The sequence below is a fragment of the Temnothorax americanus genome, unplaced genomic scaffold, assembly GCF_048541705.1.
Source record: "Temnothorax americanus isolate GAGA-0224 unplaced genomic scaffold, ASM4854170v1 Scaffold8, whole genome shotgun sequence".
NCBI lineage: Eukaryota > Metazoa > Arthropoda > Insecta > Hymenoptera > Formicidae > Temnothorax > Temnothorax americanus.
Genome location: NW_027509802.1, coordinates 3,249,747 through 3,270,518, shown reverse-complemented (window position 1 = coordinate 3,270,518; position 20,772 = coordinate 3,249,747). Strand labels below are relative to the sequence as shown.

Genomic DNA, 20,772 nt, shown 5'->3' with positions numbered 1-20,772 from the left:
TAAGCATATTCAGACACTGGACTCGCTATACTGGATTCGAACTCTTGGAATTATTTTTCCAATTAATCGTCATCGAGAATGATAAACATCGTTATGACCGCCATAATTTTTAGCAAGATCGTTGTAACCCGCGTCTCGGAGGTGATGAGTCTTTACGATGCCTCCTTCCTCCGCAATTATATCCGAGTATTTTCGTGGATTACGACTTAGGATCTGTCCGCGACAATTTATATCGCGCATTCACAGAGAGAAATAAAGAGGCAGAGGAGGGAAAGGCGAGGGGGGAAGACAAGTGAACTGCGCCAGAGGTATCATCGGTCCTGGTTTACACCTAAACCGGACGATAAACCCAATCCCCGAGTTCGTTAATTTTTGGGGACGATCACACGTGGGATTCGTCCGTCCCTCGCCCATGAACCAGTCCGTGCGCCTCCTTTCTGGATTGCCTTGGGTCGCCTCGCCGGTGCGGCGCGCGGTTGCCTGCAGTTGCCCCGGCTAGGCATCCCGGAGGAGCCCGTGGAGTTATCGTAATCGTTAACGAGACTGCTGTCAGCGTCGTAAGACACCCGAGGGTCCCTCACCATTAACCTTCCGCTAACAAAGGCATTGCCACGTTCTTCGCTCCCGGTGCACCGACCCGCTCTCCCTTCCTTATTTATATGCATAACTCAAAAGAGGTGTAATGAAAATTTCACGGTCAACTCGATTACAGGCGATCGCCGTCGTATTCCCTCCTTTCGTACTCTCCTCTCTCTCCCTCCTACACATTCCGGTCTCTCTCTCTCTCTCTCTCTCTCTCTCTCTCTCTCTCTCTTTATTTCTCTCTTTCTCGCACGTTTTCTCCGTCACGCCGGTCTTTTCGCCCTCCCTTTCCCTCTACCCTCCCGTACATCAGCAACTTGTCCGATGCGTCTGTCTCTCTTCGAGACCGTAGCGTTAGACCTCCGCCGCCTTCCTCTCGTGTTCTCTCTTCTCGCCCGTCCATCCATAGAGAAAAAGAGAGAGGAGTGAGCGAGAGCAGCTCTCGCACGCGAAAAACGATTTCTCGGGATCGCGCGTTCAAAGAGCGATAAATTTTCCACACCGATTATTGATACGCGCTGATTATCCTCGTGATGCGCCGCGCGCGGATAATAAACCTTATCGTAATGACGGCTGACAAGTTCCTTATCGATTGATAAAAAAAAAGTGATAATGAGGAGAGAAGTGCGCTCGATCTTTTTCCTAAATTATCATTCCTATGATTATTTCAATCCTGAAATGTGCGACCCGCAGGTGGCTGCCGCCGACTAGGCAGTTTTTCATTCGATTGACTCGCGGCCACGTGAGAAGACGTTAATCCTTTTATATTAGTCTCCGAGCTGTCCGACACGCTGCACACGTTAAACTCCGTTTAAGTAATGCGAGCGCAATAGGAGCGCCAATTTGCACTGCCACGCTATATCCGCTTCGAGATTTACTCCCATTTCTTTTTTTTTTCCGGAGATCCGACGAGTTTCCCTTCTTGCCGACAATTTAATTGTTAAGTCATGCGCGTACCTTGATTTATCTTTACGAGCAATAAAACGGTCGATAGCGCGTTGAGACTAAATATACCGCGGGAAGTATATAGACATTTTACTTACGTAACAGTAACTCGCGAGAGGATGAGAGAAAGAGAGAGTCGCGTTTGAAACACTGCGCTCTAGCACAATGGTAATGGACACAAGAGTGGATGGTAATTGAGTTAACGGGCTATGTAATAGCGGATTCAACGTGTCAAATTGTTTTGTAATCGCTTTACGAGCCGTTCTTAAGCATTTTGCACCCAGTTCGTTACGCGGAGATGAAATACACGTTGATAAACTCTGTACGTAAAAAGGCGCTTGTTTAAAGAAATTTCTTCTATATCGGGCAAAACATTCTTAAACGCTCTTTTAATTCATTCGCACACCTTCCTTTATCGTTTTTTAAAAAAACTGTGGAATAATGCAAAATTTAATACGCGCGTCGATACGCAAAATAGTTTAATTTAAAATTTTCTTGTTCGTCACGGTATTCTCGTTCGATCTTGGTACAACATCACTTCCTTAAAGCCGCTAAAGTCGACCACGACGAACCGCGCAATCGCCGTGGAATGCATTCGAAAAAGGTTGCAGGAGAAAACGTGTTGCAGGGTTGTAAGATGAAACTAGCAGGTGATCATCGGCGGGAATCGCGGCCGCGGCGCGGCGGCGACGGCGCGGCGGATCGTGATTCCGTGCCCACCTGAAAACAATAAATGGCCTGGAGAGGCTGCTGCTCCTGGGACAAGAAGGAAGAAACTTAGGCCGGGGCTCTCCGGAGTGAAAGTGCACAATAACAAACCATCTCGGTTTGTGTCTGCGGGGGTTTCGCAAGATCGCGCCGTGATCTTTTCCACGGCGCGCGGCGGTTCTGTAACTTCAAGTCGCGATAATTAGCGGCTGCGGCTACTAAGTGATTATACGAATAAACGGGGAAACCGAGAATCCATTAGTCTCTCCCGCGGGAAAGAATCGTGAGAAGAATGTATGTTGTACTCGGGAAATCTCTCTCTTATCAGCGTTACGTAAAACCATCTCTGAAAGAGCGGAAGACTAACATATCGGAACATAAATTCTAGACCGCGTCATGATTTGCAATGCGCTTCTGGCTTAGCTCGGTTGCGAGCGCCGAGTATATGCTCGTCTGGCCGACGATTAGTCTGGCGTGATACTGATAAACTACGAATTCCGGCAGGTTTTCTTCCTCTGTTATGAATAGCCTTACAAAACTCATATTTTTATGCGAAAATCTTAGAATTAATTTAAAATGTTTATGCTATTCGTATAAAAACTGTGAGTTTCTGTGTGTAAGAAAAAATAAATCGAATAAATAAATTTTTAATTGACTATGTGTTTCTTTGAGCTCCGTCGAGTTTTGCTGAAAACTGGCAGCATTGTTTAATTCAAATAAAAACATCTTTCCTATGATAGACTATCTCCTCTCTCAGAAACAATGATCTAAAATGAAATACGTGTGTGAGAAAATCTTAGAGCCGTGTAGTTCTATCGCTCATGCATAGTTTGCTTAGCACTATTATGTCTTCTTATTCAATCAAAATACGTAACGTTAAATCTTAATTCTGCCTTGTCCGAGTCAGTTCTGGCGAGAAGAAAAGTCCATCCATCAATCAATGATTTTTACAATTAGCGCATACCGCGGCGATAGCCGTAGTCATTGTTATGTAACAGCGGAATTACACAGTTAGATATCCACTATGAGCGCCAGCGCGCATCTGTCTTTATCAAGCGAGGAGCGCAGACCGGCGATCGGAATCCGGTAGTTTCGTTCACCATTAACGCGTAACAATCCGAACGTCTTTGATTGATTTCCTTGCTCGGAGCTAATGAGCATCGCGCTCGGCTCGAATCGACGACGCACGGCTGGGAAAACGGAAGGTCCGAAACGAGCTCACGATACAACGGGTCCGATTGCGTAATGATTTCTGAATGCACGACATCGGCGTCCCCCTACGCTCTTTGTTATCGCGTGCTTCGATATCGTGAAGGCGAGACACACGAGCATCCGTATGGTCATATACAGAGTGCTCCGATGTATATTACATGCGCCTTGTCGAGCTAAGGATGTCCCCTTCGTGACAGACTTGCAACGAAATACCGAATTCTGGCGCAACTGTCGTCTTCGTTATTTAAAAAAAAAAAAAGTGAAATTACTTTCTTACTTTTCACTTTTTTCAATTATTAACGTGGTGGAAATATTTTAAAAAAGGGATACGTAAAACTTGTTACCATGATTCGATAATAATAATTCATTAACATAAGAAGACGTGTGTTTATATGAAGAGTCATGACATATTAATGAAACTTGAGCAAATATCGATGTTCGTGACCACCCACGCGCGTAACGCGCGTATACAACTGGGCCCACGCGCGTCTTTCACGGTCGTACAAATTGCCTCGTCAGATTAGAGAGGATCTGTTAATATTTTAAACGAACCTCGTATTCGGAAACACCCTGTACATAACGACGTATGGTTCGGTAGTTGATTAGATTTAAAAGAATGCCCCGTCACCTGCACTGTTGAAAGGAGACTAGGCCCCGGGAGCAACGGCGGTGGGGAGGGCTCGTGGAGACTGAGAGAAGGGATGGGGGATAAGCGGGGGGGAGGGGAGAGAGTAAAAGGAAAGGAGGTGCCGGAGTGGTGCCTGATTGTCAGCAACGAGAGGCCCGGGCATGAGGCCCCAGCGATCACTGACCGCTTTCGCCGATCCCGGCCGCCAACTAACCACCTTTCAGCGGCGCGGCCATTGGGGCATCCTCCTGCTTAAGGTCCATTCACATCGCATCGCTAATCAAACCTGACAAAAAAGAATCGTTTCGTGGTGCTTACGGTCCCCGTAAAGTCGTGGAAATTGCCTTTATCGGTATGGGGCCGGCTACCGCCGAGATTAAAGGAGTTGGATTTATGTAATTGTCGATAACGGAATGCCCGAGTCGTCGGGATTAAAAACGTTAATGTTTCATCTTCGTGGGGACTATCAAGATATCGGACTAAATTCGACTCGCGGAATTAATGTCGTTAATGATAATTAGAGACACGCTCGCCTCATAAATTTCCGCGCGTAACAAAATTACTCGTAAATTAACAGCGATTAGTATAATCCCACCCTACGGGGGATTAAATCAAGTTTGCGCGCGCAGGGCAAAAAGATTTCTGATGCGTCTGTATCGTTCATTGAAGCGGTTACGGTAATTGGCGACGGGGGATGTATGTAATATCGGGCCCAAAAATTGCGTCTCGAAAGCCGGCGAAAATAATCTCCGGGAATGAAGTAACTCTTTCCCGGAAGAACTCGAGATATTTGTGTAATGAGAAAGAATGGCGCAAACTCACTCGAGATAATCGAGATAGTTAGCAGGTTGCAGTTTCGTTTTACGGCACGTGATACATGGTTAATCTGCAAAACATCGGACACCCGGGGAATAATGTTACGGACGCTTATAGACGGCTAAAATGCAGTCCACCGTAGGCAATTACCAAGGCGAGAGGGAACTGGCGAAAGAGTGAAATATAATACCGACACACAAGCCTCGCGGCCTTGGTAAAGATCTTGTAATAACGATCAATGGATACGAATAAAACATACGTTTAATTGCGAAATCGGTAGTCTACCCATATCGTCGGCAATAACAATGGCGAAGATGAGATCTTGAGCATTCTACAAGCTCTTCTCGAGTGAGCCATTACGTGTATTTCCACGAAGACGTACATTAAAATGTATATTGAAATCAAAGTAATTAAGAAACGATGACACAATGATGATATAATAATTTATAGATGATATAATAATTTATTTCGAATAATCGATTTTAATGGATGCGAACGTTGTATTTGCATGGTCATTTAAAGTTCGAAGGAATGGGGTCTGTAAAATCGCTGATTTAAACGATGATGATGTCCGAAGGATCTTTTGCCAACAAGGGACCCTACTTCGAGCAGGTAAAGGTAACAAATCACTTTTCAACGATGGGAGATCAAACTACTAAGCACTGTTTTGTGAAAGGCGGAGTTCCCTACAAAAGATACCACTTGATACGATGTTACACACTATTTCCAACACAATGAATGTCTTTTTATGAGATCTAGAATAAGGTTGTGAGGATTTTGAATGTTAGAATATTGTAAGAAATTAATCGAGCTTCAAGAAAGATCATGAACATACATTGAGATCTTATTTTAGACTTGTAAATCAGAATTTCTTTTGACGATTTCTATATAATTATCAATTATCGTTTTCTTTGTGATTATTAAAAAACAAGATTTTCAAAAATAAAGATTTGGTTTAAAACATATAAATAAGAACGTGATCTATCTAACGAACACAAATATATGCGCACGCAGAAAAAATTTGTAAATAAAATAAAATTGAATGCATTATATGTATAATAATAATATAATGTATAAAAATTAAATTGCATAAAATGCAAACCGACATATGTCTTCACCAGAAGCAGATGATCGTGAGAGATGCGGAAGAACGCAACGGAAATCCGCAAAAAGTATTTGTGAAGCAACGGAACAGTCGGAATACGAAACGGGATTCGCATAAAGGCATCGGGCAAACATCCTTTTTCGAGATCCCATTCTACGTGACAGAATCGTAGAAACGATGTGAGAACAGATGACGGCGTGGCAAGGTTTCGCGGACGGATCGAACGGCAATATGACGAAAGAATAGAAAGGAAGGAAAGAGGAGATGGAGAGGAAGATCGAGACGGGAGGGAAAAAGGGTAGAGGGAAAGAGAAAGATTGAGAAAAAGAGTGATGAGGAAAGCACGAGAGATGCGGGGAGTGCACGGTGCACGAAGAAAAGAAGAGAGAGAAAGAAAGAGGAGAAGGACGCGCGATGGAAAAAACGGAAAGGGGGGACAAGGAAATAAGAACGTAGTGGATGAAGGAAGCTGCAGATGCGGAGGAGCCACTGTAAGGACCTGGAGAGTGTACCTGTCTTGTTTTTATAGGCTTGCTAGAACGTCGGGACCCGGGTACGCGGACGAGGATGAGGACGACGAAGACGAGGACGACGAGGACGACGGACGACGACGAGGAGAAGGCGAGGAATCAAGGTGGGAGAAGGAAGGACGGAGCGGAGTGGTGAGCGGTGGAAGGTGGCAGCCGGGGGATCGGCGACGGCAGGAGGGAGAGGGTAACGGAGTCCGCCAGGGCCTTACAATCCTCCGCCAACCAGTCCTGGTAGAACCGTGGGCCCTATCGGAGTCCTGCACGCGCGCGCGCCGTACCCGCGCAACGGTGACTTTTCGTTGTCCACGAGATTTTTTCTCACCGTCGAAGAGGCGATAATCTCGGGGTCGCTGAACCTGTTTCTCTCTTCTCTCCTCTTTCGCGAACGCGTTTATTTCGTCCCGTTAACGCGCGCGCGCATCGTTTGTCCAAACGATTCGTTCTCTTTCTCTACGAGACGAATCGCCGAGGATGAGACCGCCAGGATCGTAAGGCGCAAAGAGCAAGGTGCAAAAGGTCGATCGTCGACCGAGGCGAGGAGAGACAAGAGAGAGAGAGAAAGAGAAAGAGTGATATGGATGACGTGATGAGGTGAAATCGCAGCAACTCGTGGTGGTTTAGATGGATCGACGCCGGTTTCGCGAGACGCACCAGTGGCGTTAGTTGGCATTAGAGATAGGTACCCCTAGGGGGAGGGGGCACGGGGGGGACCACTCCACATTGATGGAACAGTGATTAACGCGGCGGAAAGATGCGGGGTAGTCCTGCCTTCCTCGCCATTCTGCTGGGCACGATATTCGGTGTCCTAGGTGCGTCTCTGAGCAAGGCGCTCAGGTACAAGGCACCGGACGAATGCAAGTGGATCACGACCGGCGACGCCGAGGACGACGTGTCGCTCGTGTGCCGTCTACGTACCATCAACAGCGAGTTGGAGAACACGAATTTCAGCGTGATACAGCCGCAGCACACGGTGCGCCTGCGGCTGGAATGCAGCGACGCGCTATTCTACCAGAGTTCCCTGAGCGCCGGGAGCTTCAGGCCGCTGGTCGAGCTGCGCGAGCTCGTGATCGAGTACTGCAAGATCGGCAATCTGTCGGACGACGCGTTCAAGGGTCTCAGGGAGCTGCGCAACCTCACCGTGAGGACGCACAACACCGACTGGTCGGCAATGGCACTCGACTTGTCCGCCGGAGCGTTCACCGACGAACTTCGACAGCTGGAGAAACTCGATCTCGGCGAGAACAACATGTGGGGCATACCGGAGGGCGCGCTCTGTCCCCTGGTGAATCTGGAGATTCTGAATCTGACGAGGAATCGACTCCGGGACATCACGGGTTTCCGCTTCAACGCGGCGGCGAGATGCCTGACGAACCTCAGGGAGCTGGATCTCAGCAACAACAGCGTCGAATCTCTGCCGAGCGCGGCGTTTTCCGGTCTGACGAGGTTGCACAGCCTGGACCTGCGATGCAACGCCATCAGCTTCATGGCGGACCGCGCGTTCGAGGGCCTGACGTCGCTGGCCATCTTGAGACTCGCCGACAATCGGCTTGCGAGCCTACCGCCGGAGCTCTTCAGCGACGCCAAGGATCATATACAGGAGATTCATCTCAGGAACAATACGTTGAGCGTCTTGCCGCCCGGTTTGTTCAGCGAATTGTCGCGGCTGCTAGTGCTAGACCTCTCGCACAACGAGTTGACAGCGGAATGGGTGAACGCGGCTACGTTTACTCGTCTGGTGCGTTTAGTGGTGTTGGATCTCTCGAGCAATCGTATCGCGCGGCTCGACCCGACCGTTTTTCGCGATCTGTACAGTTTGCAGATACTACGGTTGCAGGAAAATCTATTGGAGAGCCTGCCGGAGAACACGTTCTCGGCACTCTACAACTTGCACACATTGCTGCTAAGTGACAACCGGTTGACCGTCATAGACGCCACCACGTTGAGTGGCCTTTACGTGCTTAGTCTCCTCTCGCTGGACAATAACCGGTTGCACACGATACACCCGGGTTCTCTCAGAAACGCTTCGTCTCTACAGGACTTTCATCTTAACGGTAATCGGCTGACATCGGTGCCGGACGCATTGAAAGCCACTCCCCTCCTGCGCACCCTCGACCTCGGCGAGAACCTCATCTCCGAGATACCGAGCGGCACCTTCGACCACGTGGCGCAGCTGTACGGACTTCGATTAACTGAAAATCATATCGGCAATCTCACGAAGGGCGTCTTCGATCGTATCAAAGAGCTCAAGATCCTGAACCTCTCACGAAACCGCATACAGTACATCGAACCCGGTACCTTCGACGAGAATCTGAATCTACAAGCGATACGCCTCGACGGCAATCAGCTGACCGACATCGCCGGGCTCTTCACCAAACTGCCGAATCTCGTCTGGCTCAACGTGAGCGATAACAAGCTCAAGTGGTTCGACTACGCGATGATACCGACCGGGCTGCAGTGGCTGGACATACACTCGAACGAGATTCGGGAGTTGGGCAACTATTTCGAGATTGAAACGCAGCTGCAACTGAGTACCTTCGACGCGAGCGAGAACAAGCTCACGGAAATCACCGGCAACGCGATCCCCATGAGCGTCGAGCTGCTGTTCCTCAACGACAATCTCATCTCCAAAGTGCAGAGTTATTCGTTCTTCAAGAAGCCGAATCTGACGCGAGTCGATTTAAAGGGCAACCAGATACGGAATTTGGAGCCCTACGCGTTGCGCATCAGTGCGGTACCGTTGGACCGACCGCTGCCGGAGTTCTACATCGGCGACAATCAGTACCTGTGCGACTGCACCATGGAATGGCTGCAGCGTGTCAATCGGCAGAATCAAACGCGCGTGCAGCCGCGCGTCATGGACCTCGAGAGCATCTACTGCAAGCTCCTGTACGACCGCGAGCACGCCTTCGTGCCGCTGGTCGAGGCGTCGCACTCGCAGTTCCTCTGCAAGTACGACACCCACTGCTTCGCCCTGTGCCACTGCTGCGACTTCGACGCGTGCGACTGCGAGATGACGTGTCCGAACAACTGCACGTGTTACCACGATCAGTCGTGGTCGGCAAATGTGGTGGACTGCTCCAACGGCGGTCACGCGAACCGACTACCCGAACAGATACCGATGGACGCCACGCGTCTCTATCTAGACGGGAACGATCTGCGCGTCGTGTCGAGTCACGCTTTTATCGGCCGCAAAAAGCTCAAGGTGCTGTTTCTCAATTCGTCTAACATCGAGATCGTGCAGAACAGGTCGTTCAATGGGCTGCGCGACCTCGAGGATCTGCACCTGCAGGACAACAGGATACGCGAGCTGCGCGGTCACGAGTTCGAGGGGCTGGACGCGCTGCGGCAGCTGCATCTGCAACGCAACCGCATCGCCGCGATCGGCAACGACACGTTCGCGCCGCTGCGCTCCCTGCGGATGCTACAACTGCAGAACAACCGTCTGACCACCCTGGCGATATGGTCGCTGCCGGGTTCGATCGAGATCAGCCTGGCCGGGAATCCCTGGTCCTGCGAGTGCGATTACCTGCAGAGTTATCGCGAGTGGTCGCGCGATCCGAGCGTCCGCGTCGCGGACGCGGCCGTGTTGCGCTGCGTGTATAACGTCACGGAATTCGAGGCGTTCGGTGACGAGGTGTTCGCGGACGACGAGTTCGGTTTCTCGATGAGCGCGGCACCGGGCGATCGCGAGCGCGCCGGCAACGAGAGCGCCGTCTGCACCGGCGCGATCAGCGTCGACAACGACATGCATCACAACTACACCAAGACCATTATCGAGAAGCAGGTCCTGCAGGATTATCTACCGCTGCTGGTGGCCACCTCGGCCAGCTCGCTCGTCGTCATACTTCTGTGCATGCTCGCTTTTGTGTTCCGTCACGAGCTGCGCGTGTGGTTTCATTCGCGTTTCGGCGTGCGGATATTCTATCGGAATAACGAGGTCGACCGGGACGATCGGGATAAACTGTTTGACGCTTTTGTGAGCTACAGCTCGAAGGACGAGGCGTTCGTCGCCGAGGAATTGGCGCCGGTGCTCGAGATGGGCAACCCCTCGTACAAACTGTGCCTCCACTACCGGGACTTTCCGGTCGGCAGCTTCATAGCCGACACCATCGTCCAGGCAGTGGAGTCGTCGCGCAGAACGATAATGGTGCTGTCGGAAAACTTCATCAAATCCGAATGGTGCCGCTTCGACTTCAAATCGGCGCACCATCAGGTGCTGAGGGACAGAAGACGCCGGCTGATCCTCGTGCTGGTCGGCGACGTGCACCAGCGCGATCTCGATCCGGATATACGGCTATATCTAAAGACGAACACGTATCTGCAGTGGGGCGACAAGCTCTTCTGGGAGAAGTTACGATTCGCGTTGCCGGACGTGCCGAACAACCAGCGCGCGACGCAGAGGACGACGCAACCGCCGCCGGTCCGACGGCAGCACAACAACAGGACGTCCAATGGATCGCGCACGGTATCCGTCCACATATGAACCGCTCGTTGCAGTCAAATCCGAACGCGTCGAGTGTCGTTCGTGTCGAACGAGGCACTTGGCCGCGAGGGTACAACGGGAGGGACACGAGCTTTACGTTGAAGGATCTTGTATGCTCGGAGCGCAACTTCAAAGCGCGTACTCGGACGGTGTGCAATACGATGATATATTACGGAGTGTGTAAATACAAACGGAGGGTTTTATGTATAAAATAGAGCGTGACCGCGAGGCGTGATAAGAAGGCGTGTACATAGACGGTGTGTGATAAAAGTGAGAAGAAATTTGAGACGCGCTCTCACCTCGTGCGGAAATGTATATCCGGTGTGCGCGTGTATGTGTGTGTGTGTGTGTGTGTGTGTGTGTGTGTGTGTGCAACACACACGCAGATTCTGTTGTAAATTTATTGCAGCGCGTCTGGATGAGAGTAGTTAGATGAAACTCGTTGTAAATAGGACGTCGTCCGCTCGGTCGCGAATCACGACCGGGCCGGCACCGTTATTCGGCTCGTGGAACGTGCGACGATTACGTTGGGTGCGTATACGTATGTGAATGTGTGTGTGCCGTGGTCGTGGAGCGCAAGAAATGAGCCTGCAGAGCCCGTCGCGCTTCTGGTAGCCCAGCGGTGTGATCGTGTGCTTAAAATTCGCCGCTCCTTACCGTTATGCCGCCCGTTCGTGGCGTCGTCGAGATTGGCGACGTTATTTGTCGACTAGTGCAAATAGTTTCGCAATCGGATCGGCAAACCGTACCTGGATTTTTCCGGGCGAATATTGCGTCGGTCTAATTATTCGGCAGCTGTCTCGCGCGCGCGCGCGCGGGTGTGTGTGTGTGTTCCTCCACGATCAATTCTTAAAGTAAAATATCGCTTAATATCGAGCCGAGAGTGTCTCCAGACCCGTTTGAACCTCGACTCGACTGTTTAGATAGCTTGGCTCAAGCCACTGCGCCAACAGTGATACCACTTCCTAATTATAATTATTATGTATATTTAATTGTATTTACACTTCTCTTCTCTCTGGTTGATGACGAATTTCATCCAGGAATACGAGCTTACGAGCATCACAGCGGTAGAAGCTGACGCTCCACGGTGATAACGAAAAAATTATGGGCGCGCGAACATTGTAAAGTATTACTTTAGTCTTATTTATTTCGTTCCAATCGATAAAGAGACTTTTTATGCGATTTGAATGCATCATGTTTTATAAAACGCGAGAGTGATAGAAAAATGGAGATAACAGTGTATAACAACGAAGTTCGCTTGCCGTCGATTAAAGATTAATTTAAGAAAACGTAATTCTACGTTGCGGAATTTCTATTTGAATTCGACGGTCCCATTACTGTCAGGCGTACGTGAATCAATAAACGAGACTTTAAGTCTCGCACTTATAAAAATTTCTATTTATTATGTACAATCTCGTATATACAGAATATAGATTGTACGTATATATTTTTATGAATGCGCACAACGGGGAGACAGTACATTTATATTCATTGCACAGATGGCTCAATCACATTTCAGTAATAACTTCAGCATTACAAAAACGCTGGGATGCGGTCGGCGCAAGATGAAACAAACCTCACGTGACGGTATATCTTATCCGAAATGCGACAGTCGAATTCAAAATGCGCGTTATGTCAAAGAAACTGAAATGCTGCTGCAAATATTCGAGATACAATGTACAAACGTGAAATCGTCTTCTTTAGCTTCTCTCGCAAGCGGTTATCACGTTTCGCAAACTGTTCGACACAACGAAAAAGATATTATTCTAGAATAAAAGCTTATGACTGAATAATAAAACATTTTATTTTTATGTTTTTAATTCTTCTGTCTCATTCTGATTTTTGCCTTCCCTAATAACATTATAACGATGCCGGATTATAATTTCAATTATAAATTCTACAGAAGTTACCAAAGAAATTCTCGGCTGTTAAATGCGTCAAATATTTTTGGAGACACGCCAATTTTCAACATCCTCGCAGTGCATTGCGATCTTAGTTCTTAAAAATGCATTTTTTCGAGACAAAGTATTACTATCTTCAAGAGTACTTGTCGAGAGAAATGTCAAAGGCGCATTAAAGCGAATTTACAAATGGTATGCAATGCACTTCCTCATTTTCAGTTGATGCAATAAAATGACAAAGCGGTATACGCGATATTCACGGCATGACAATTAAATCCACTATTTCGATGCAGGCTTTGTGCGCCATTTTCTGAGGTAGCTCGAGAACAAAACAATACTTTATGTTAATCGAGTCACGTCTGTATACATTGTCATCACGTCTTGTTACCGTTGCATCAGCGGAATAAGTAATATCTACCTGAGGATAATAGAAAAGAGACAATTTGGTAGGAGACAGTTATAAGAGAAAATTTCGTTTTACGTCCTATAACGATTGAATTAAATTCTTTCGTTACGCTATTCTAACTCGAATAAATTGTTGCAAACTATAACAAAAAAGATGCGTTTAATGATACTAAAAACCGATGCAAATGTCGTTTTAAAAAAATTCTACATAGCATGGGAAATAAATTCTCATATTTAATACTCATAAAGAGAAATATTTTAAAAGGTATAAAATCACGTGCAAAAAGGAAAGTGATAATTACATCTAATAATACGATAAGAAACTGCTCTGAGAAAATGCAGAAAATCTGATTTGTTAGTTACGATCTCTGATCTTGTCGGGACGGCGCGGCGCGGCGCGGCGCGGCGCGCGGGCGCGGTGGCGTGCAATACCCGCGGGTAGCGTAGGAGCGCGAGCTAAATGAGCCACGCTAGAAAATTGTAGCTACGTGGAAAACGCTCGCGAAAGTTACCTTATTGCATGGCCCGCGATCGCGTGTAATCGTCGGTGTAATCAATGCCGGTGTAACGGCCCGCCAGCGCGAGCGATTCGATCGATGCGCGAAATAAGGTGGTAGTAGCGCGCGGACGATTGCGATATCGAAGAAGAATAACGCAAGTATACACTCGTAACGGTGTCGCGGAGCGGCGCACGATAACGAATAACGCACGCAGCGGGAGAAGCACCGCGCGAGAGAGTCCCACCCTACATACCGTGACTGCCGGGGCATTTTGCGGTTTGGTTAATGACACGCGGAATTTGCAATCCGCATTGTATTCCGCGACGCCCGTCATTTCCACCGACGATCGTAGTTCGCGATCTAACATTTGCCCGCGCACCTCTCGCGGCGCGCGTACAGATAGATCGATCAATTCTGACGGACCGTTCACCGATGAGAACGCAGCGCGCAATATTGGTTATCGTCATCCGCGCGTGACATTTAGCTCGGCGCGCGGGCAAATTATTTCCGACGGCTAATCAAAACAATCAGCATCCGCGATTAGTTCATCCGACACCTATTTCGCTCGCAACCGTGTCGTCATCCAATCGTTCGTCCAATTACGTTAGTCACGCGTACCGAGATTTTTATCCCTCAACAGTTTTTACCATTAGCAATTATCCTCGATACGAAATAAGAAGCTTGACGGGCAGAATGCACGGGAAATTCTAATCGTGACATCGATTTGTCGGGCAGATTGCGATCGACCGTGGTAGCGAGCGTCTCTATGGGACCGGTAACGAGTCAACGCTCCTATCTGCCGATCCTGTTCTGCCACTTTTGTAATTAACAAGTGCTTAACAACATATCACGGGTAAAACACTCTTTGCATCGCTTATGTTCCCCGTTGAAAGCGCCTGGTCAAGGCGGGCTCGTGGCCGTCAACCAGTCCCCTCGAGTATAATTTAATGTACTGAGAAAAATCGGATACCACTACAAGCCCGCGCGCAATGGCGAGAGGCGTGCAAGAGGAAGAAATTATATACGAACGGAAGGGCAAGAGATCGTAAGATCTCAATGGTCTAGATACTCCAGTCCAGGCCCCGCACTTCTGGGCGCGGATAGAGTGGCGAAAGGAACGGAATCAGGCGTGTCTATCTCGCCCGGGATAAGTAATCAACCGGACAAAAAGCATTTTTTTGAACGCACGCGCGGCCTGATAATGCAAGATTGTGTAAGGGGAAGTTTATAAACCTGTTGTTCCCCACTTTGTTCGTTTATCCGACTTAACAAGACGAGACGACATGCGCGCGAGCGCGCGACCTCGGCTAAGTAACGACGGGAGAAATCGGCGGTGCCGATGGAATCTGAAATTAAAGAGCGGTCATTAAAATTGATACAGCCGACGACTTTATACCGCGGCTCGAATCGAAGTGACTCTCTCGGCGACTCGGCGCGGCGGGCAACGACTACGCGGAGCAATAATATCGAACGAAGCGCGGGGGACCAAGAGACGAGTCGATAGGATTACCAAGTACCGCCGGGATAACGGCTTCTCGATAAAACGACCGGCAAGTGAGGGGTTTTAATGCGCGTAAAGCCTCGTGGGGTCTTTACTATGCGGAAAATAATGAATTAGGAGCGATAAAGCGCGCGGAGAGTGCGCTCGCTTATTCCTCGTCGCTTCTTTCGTCCGCGTCAGTCATAATAAGCCCGCCCGCTCCTAACGTTTCGCAGCTCGCTAACTCGTTCGCGTAGCAGTTAAAGTAGCTTCACCCGAGAATGCAGCCCGCGTCGACCTCCTTCACGACCATTCTCTCCTTCCCCCGTCCGCTAATCTGGTCGCCGATGCTTTACGCGGTATAACGGAATTTCTGTTTGCATTATCTATGCCGGAACGGCGCGGCGCACGCCACTTGCACGCCTTCCTTCGTCGTCGTCGTCGACGTCGCGACCATCGTTCATCTTGACGTGGCCGTTGCACCACGCGGGCCAAGGCGGGATTCGAGGAGGGATTCGTGTTTCGAATCGACATCGACCGATCAATTCAAATGGTCGTCGTGTCGGATCATTGAGCAGCCGCGTTTTATCACAAGTCGTTGGAGTCGCCCAAGCCGCAAATCGCGCTCCCACTCGCGGGAAAGAAGAGAAAAGGTGCGCGCGCACGGCATCGCCGAGAAGAGACGGCTCGGAGTCGTTATTCCGGTTGAGATTTGCGAAATTCAAGCGGTACTCACGCGACGGGCATTAAATCATACGCAAGTCAGGATTTGTGTCACCTCCCGTGATTATGCCAGCCGTTGGAAACTGGGCGACGCGACTGCGAAGTGCGGGACAAACATAATCGTCCGCGACATAATCGCGGCGTAATCGTGATTAATTAAGATAACTCTCGAGAACTCTCCGTCTCTCCCCCTCTGTATCTCTCGCGCGCTCGTTCTCCCCCTTCGAATCTGCCTCGTGGGTAATTGCGATCTTTAAAACGCATTTTTCGATTCGACAGCTAATCGCTGGTTGCGCAGCGTTACTTGCACGTCTCTCGCGGTCGCGCGACGCGAGGAAGGATCGACGGAAGTCGAGCGTGAAAAAAGGAGAGAGCCGGGTAATACCCTCAATTACCGACCTCGAGCTCTCTTGTCGACTGTGAACTTTATATTCGCGCGGGTACGCGTACGCCGCTGCGTAGTACAGTTATCGCGATTGAGAATTTAGTGTCCCGCTTGCATTGTCTCGCGGAGCGAATGCATATTTCACACGTGCGCTATCCGTACAGCCCGCGCCGCCGCCGCCGCCGCCGCCGCCGTGTAGCCGCTGCGGCTTGCTGATTATGCGAACCGTGATATAGTCAGTTACCCTCTCGCATATATACAATGTCGCGGGGCATATAAGTCGCACGAGCGCGAGGGCACGCCGTGTAACATCATAATAACTCGCAGAAATCATCCGTACTCTTTGTACGGGTACTTTTCAAATGCAGGCAAAAGTGGAATAATATGGCACCGAAGCGCGCGACGCTGCTGCGGCATTCCAGGTAATGACCGGCAATTAATTTCGCCCTTTACTTTGTCACAAAAAATATATATCGCATCATCCGCGACCGTACGCTATTCTTGAAACGCGACACGCACATCTCGCGCGCTCGAGATTAATGGGTATTCTTGATATTAAAGGAAAATGTATGTGTGTATGCATGTGAGATGTATTAATACAATAGTTCGTGATAATTCTATGCATTTCCCAAACTATCAAAACAGTAAATTGTTATATTTTTTACATAAGCTATACTTTCTTAGAGTTTTGCACTACAATTTTGCGCAAAACATACAAGTTGATTACTATGTGTTTGAGATAATAAGCAAACGTCGATGATGCTAAGATATGAGATATTTTGCAATTTACTTCGAAACTGTCGTGAACCGTTTACGACTGCGGCAAACGAGTTTCTAGTTTATCCTGTCGGATGCAATTAATCAGGAGCAGCGGTAGATAAATTTCTCCTGAAAGCAGATACGTCGATTTCTCGTCATCGATGTTGAAGTCAATTTGACGAACGTCTCTTGAGTAGAGACGGTATTTCGTGATTTCACGTTCGCCCGTTACGACGCGCGATCGTCGGATAAATGGACTTTTAACGAACCCCCCGAGCGCCGGATAATTCGATTTATTAAGCAAGTGTTGCCTCGTCCCGAACAAGCATCGCTAATATTGACGGAGGTGGATCTGCCTGTCGCTGCGAGACTGACACTGGCGGAAGAAACATTCCGAGGCGAGAGTTGCTCGCTCGATCGATTACAAAGCACTTTCGCGGAACATTGAATTGGATCCAATCTCTTCGGGTTCGACGAAAGAGAGAAAGAGAAAGAGGGAGGAAGGGAGGGAGAGAGGAAAGAAGGGAGGGTGGTAAAAAAAAATACAAGTTGCACCGACCGGTGACTTTAATCAACTCTTTGCGAGCGCAACTGCTCGAGAGTTCGCGGGGCGTGTCGGGTACCATTCCGGCGCTCTCATGTATGGTTACAAGTGCGGCTTGGGAGAGACTTCGTAATAATACCATGGGACCCCGTTGACACGCTTCGTTGCGCATTAAAGCCAGCTGACAATCCGCCGAAGTTTTCGACATTTTCAGACCACGCTGATACCGTCGTTGCGCTCTGCGCTTGCCATTTCGAGGGCCGCGACGATTATCCCTCGACTACAACAACGAGTGCCCCCGGGGAACTCCGTTGCAATTTCATCGACGCAACTACCGCTCTATACCGCTTTTCTTGACATTTTCTATACGAGCTCTGCCCTCGCATGGCACTAATTGTGCGGTCAGGTTGCGCGTTTCGTTTTACCAAATATTCTATTTCGACGAAATGTTTTGCCGGTCTCTCCGTGTAATATAATGCAAATATATACGACGGTCGCCAGGATTATATAGGATCAGTCGCGTAACACGAACCGAGTTGATCCAATCAAGCATCGACTCGGCAATTAAGGATTTAACTCCGCATCTTGTACGCGAACGTTGCTCCGAGCTAGAACTCGCAAAGTTTTATCTTTCTCAACTTTGCGTTTCCACTTCGGAATAATCTTCCTACAGTATAAATATATTTTAAATGCTCAGCCAAACATTTTTTCACCAATTTATTTAGGTAGATGATATCGCGTTGCTTGTGGGCGCAAACTACCTCCCGTTAAAGCCGGAAATTAGAATTTATATAACGCGAAATTGAGCAAAACATTTCGAAATCGTGTTACAGATAACCAAAAAAAAAAACAACAAGAGCATCTCCTCGGTCTCGTCACTTTAATTACATCCAGGGGGATCCTAGTAATAGGTGCGGAGTTAAGCCAAACTTGTACAGCACTGTTGACTTTGGCATGATCAAAGTGCTTTCGTATGTAAATGAAATTGTTTTAAGTTTTCAATTACAGAGGAGAGAGAGAGAGAGAGAGAAAGAGAGAGAGGTGCGCCGCTATTAAGAGCCGCCGCACGCTCGCATCGACAACTGTTTTCACTGAGCACACGCGCGATTAATTTGTATCAACAATAGAATTTTAGGTGGATATCCGCGCGATTATTACGGCGTCGCGTCGCGATGTAAATTTCTGTAAGTTTCTGTATATAAGTAAAATAACCATGCGAGAGGGATGTACATGCGCGCAACCTCGTGCACGCGAGCGTAGCCTTGCGGGAAGAACATCTGCTGCTGAGAGAAAATGAGCACAGCTGCAAACGATCGAAATTCTCGAGCACGACCATTCGCGCCCCGATTTCGTGTCACGCGCGCGACGGCAAACGCGCAAAACAATGAAAACTTGAAAACGGCGAAGTCTCTCCGTATTCTCGCCGGGCTCTCGGGTGCATCTGCGACCGTCGATAAGATTGCTTCCAGGATAACAATCATCCACTACGTCAGTCGCAAACGTATAATTTAAGCTTCCGCGTTTTTTTCTTCTTCTTCTTTTTTTATTTGTTACAAAACAAAGCAACTCATGAAGTTCTCTACATTACATTATTCATACGGCAACTTGTTAGAATGTGACTCCGGATAAAATTCTTCCAGCATTTTTCTGCCAAAATATATTTTGCACGCAAATTCGAAATATTTTATGAATTTTGTTATTTATTACTGTTATTACCTTTATCAAATTATTTGTTTTGACAACGTGAATATATCATGAACTTTTACTTTTTTTTATATATAAAAATAAATCTTTTTTCGTTACTCCTGAAAGAGTGTTAATTTTAATAATACACAGCTTTCTCTGCTTCATGTAGCTTTGCGCGGCATGCGTTTTATTAAAACAAGTTTTACCAACATTTTTCCGAAAATACCAGTTTCCGAACATTCGTTACAAGGAATCTGATTATACTCCTCACTCAATTTCGCGCGGCTGCGGGATATAGAAGTTTCGCAGCATGATCACGGCTCGCGGTCGTTCGAACGGCAAGGAGGAGAAGGCTAACACGAAGAGCGAGATCTATGTCCTTCCGCGCTATGGACGCGCGAACGTGCGATTTAACGCCCGGCTAAAGCAGGAATTAAGTTATACGTTGATCGTGATAAGTAGGAACTCCGGACGAATGATTAATACCGCGTGCTCCGAACGCTCGCGCGCCTCGTTGGGATTTATCGGTACGCATCGTTGGAGATTCCATTGCCGTAATTCTCGTGCAGGTTTGCGCTCTCGTAAGGATCTCTCGGAGGATGTTCTCGGGGGGGAAAGAGACGAGCGACGACGATGTCCCGCGTGACCCTGGGCGTGCTCCGGGTCTGCAAAAACCCGGTTTACCGAGCCGCGCTCGGGAAATCGTTCCTGAAGGAAGTTCATAAATGGAAATCATAGAGTGGATATTAACTAGCACGCAAACCACCCGACGTAAAAAGTACGCCACCGACTCCTCTCCGTCTATGTAAATAAAACTTTCGCGTTATCCGCGACGATCAAACTCGCTCGACGCGGCGCGGCGACGTCGTCGTCGTCGTCGTCGTTTCTTCCTCCTCGCCGTTCGTTCCGCGGGACTGCTCGCGCGCGGACCTTATTTGGTAGCCAGCGGCCCTTTCTGCGAAAAAAAGAACGTTTGATACTTTTCCAAGACCATCTCGGAATGCGATTTCCATAATGAAATTTCGTATGGAAATGCTCTCGGGATTTGTAGCCTGGGGAAAGCGCGACTCGTGCGAGTGTGTCCGAGGAAGACGCGGCGGGTTTTTCCTCTTTTTTTGTCTTATTCTCTCGAGCAGTTGGCGTGTCCGCGGTCGTAGTCGAGTTCTCTTCTATTTCCCTATCAATAAATCGGGGTGTCGGTATTATACGATAAAGCGCGTCTATCCGCGACGATCCGCAGCGGCAATGACGAAATCGGAATTTCGCAAAAACGAAACAACGGTGCGGGATCCCACTAGATCGGAACGTCGGTGAAGATGTCCTCTCTAATTTAGGGCATTACGAACGATCTCGTCGGACGCTTATACGTGTCGGCGTATT

At 48.5% G+C, this 20,772-nt stretch overlaps 2 protein-coding genes across 2 annotated transcripts in view; one reads left to right on the top strand and one right to left on the bottom strand.

Moving 5' to 3' along the window:
* Su(var)3-3 (lysine-specific histone demethylase Su(var)3-3) overlaps positions 1 to 20,772 on the bottom strand; it is a 101,874-nt gene that overhangs the window by 35,126 nt on the left and 45,976 nt on the right. The gene's annotated exons all lie outside the window — the stretch shown is intronic.
* Positions 6,767 to 12,848, top strand: Tollo (Toll-like receptor Tollo). Its single transcript, XM_077423896.1, has one exon. It carries the CDS (start codon positions 7,278 to 7,280, stop codon positions 11,007 to 11,009), a length of 3,732 nt encoding a protein of 1,243 aa, XP_077280022.1. The 5' UTR covers positions 6,767 to 7,277; the 3' UTR covers positions 11,010 to 12,848.

Excerpts from the sequence above, each read along its gene's own strand:
- Tollo (XM_077423896.1), top strand. The coding sequence starts at position 7,278 with ATGCGGGGTAGTCCTGCCTTCCTCGCCATTCTGCTGGGCACGATATTC.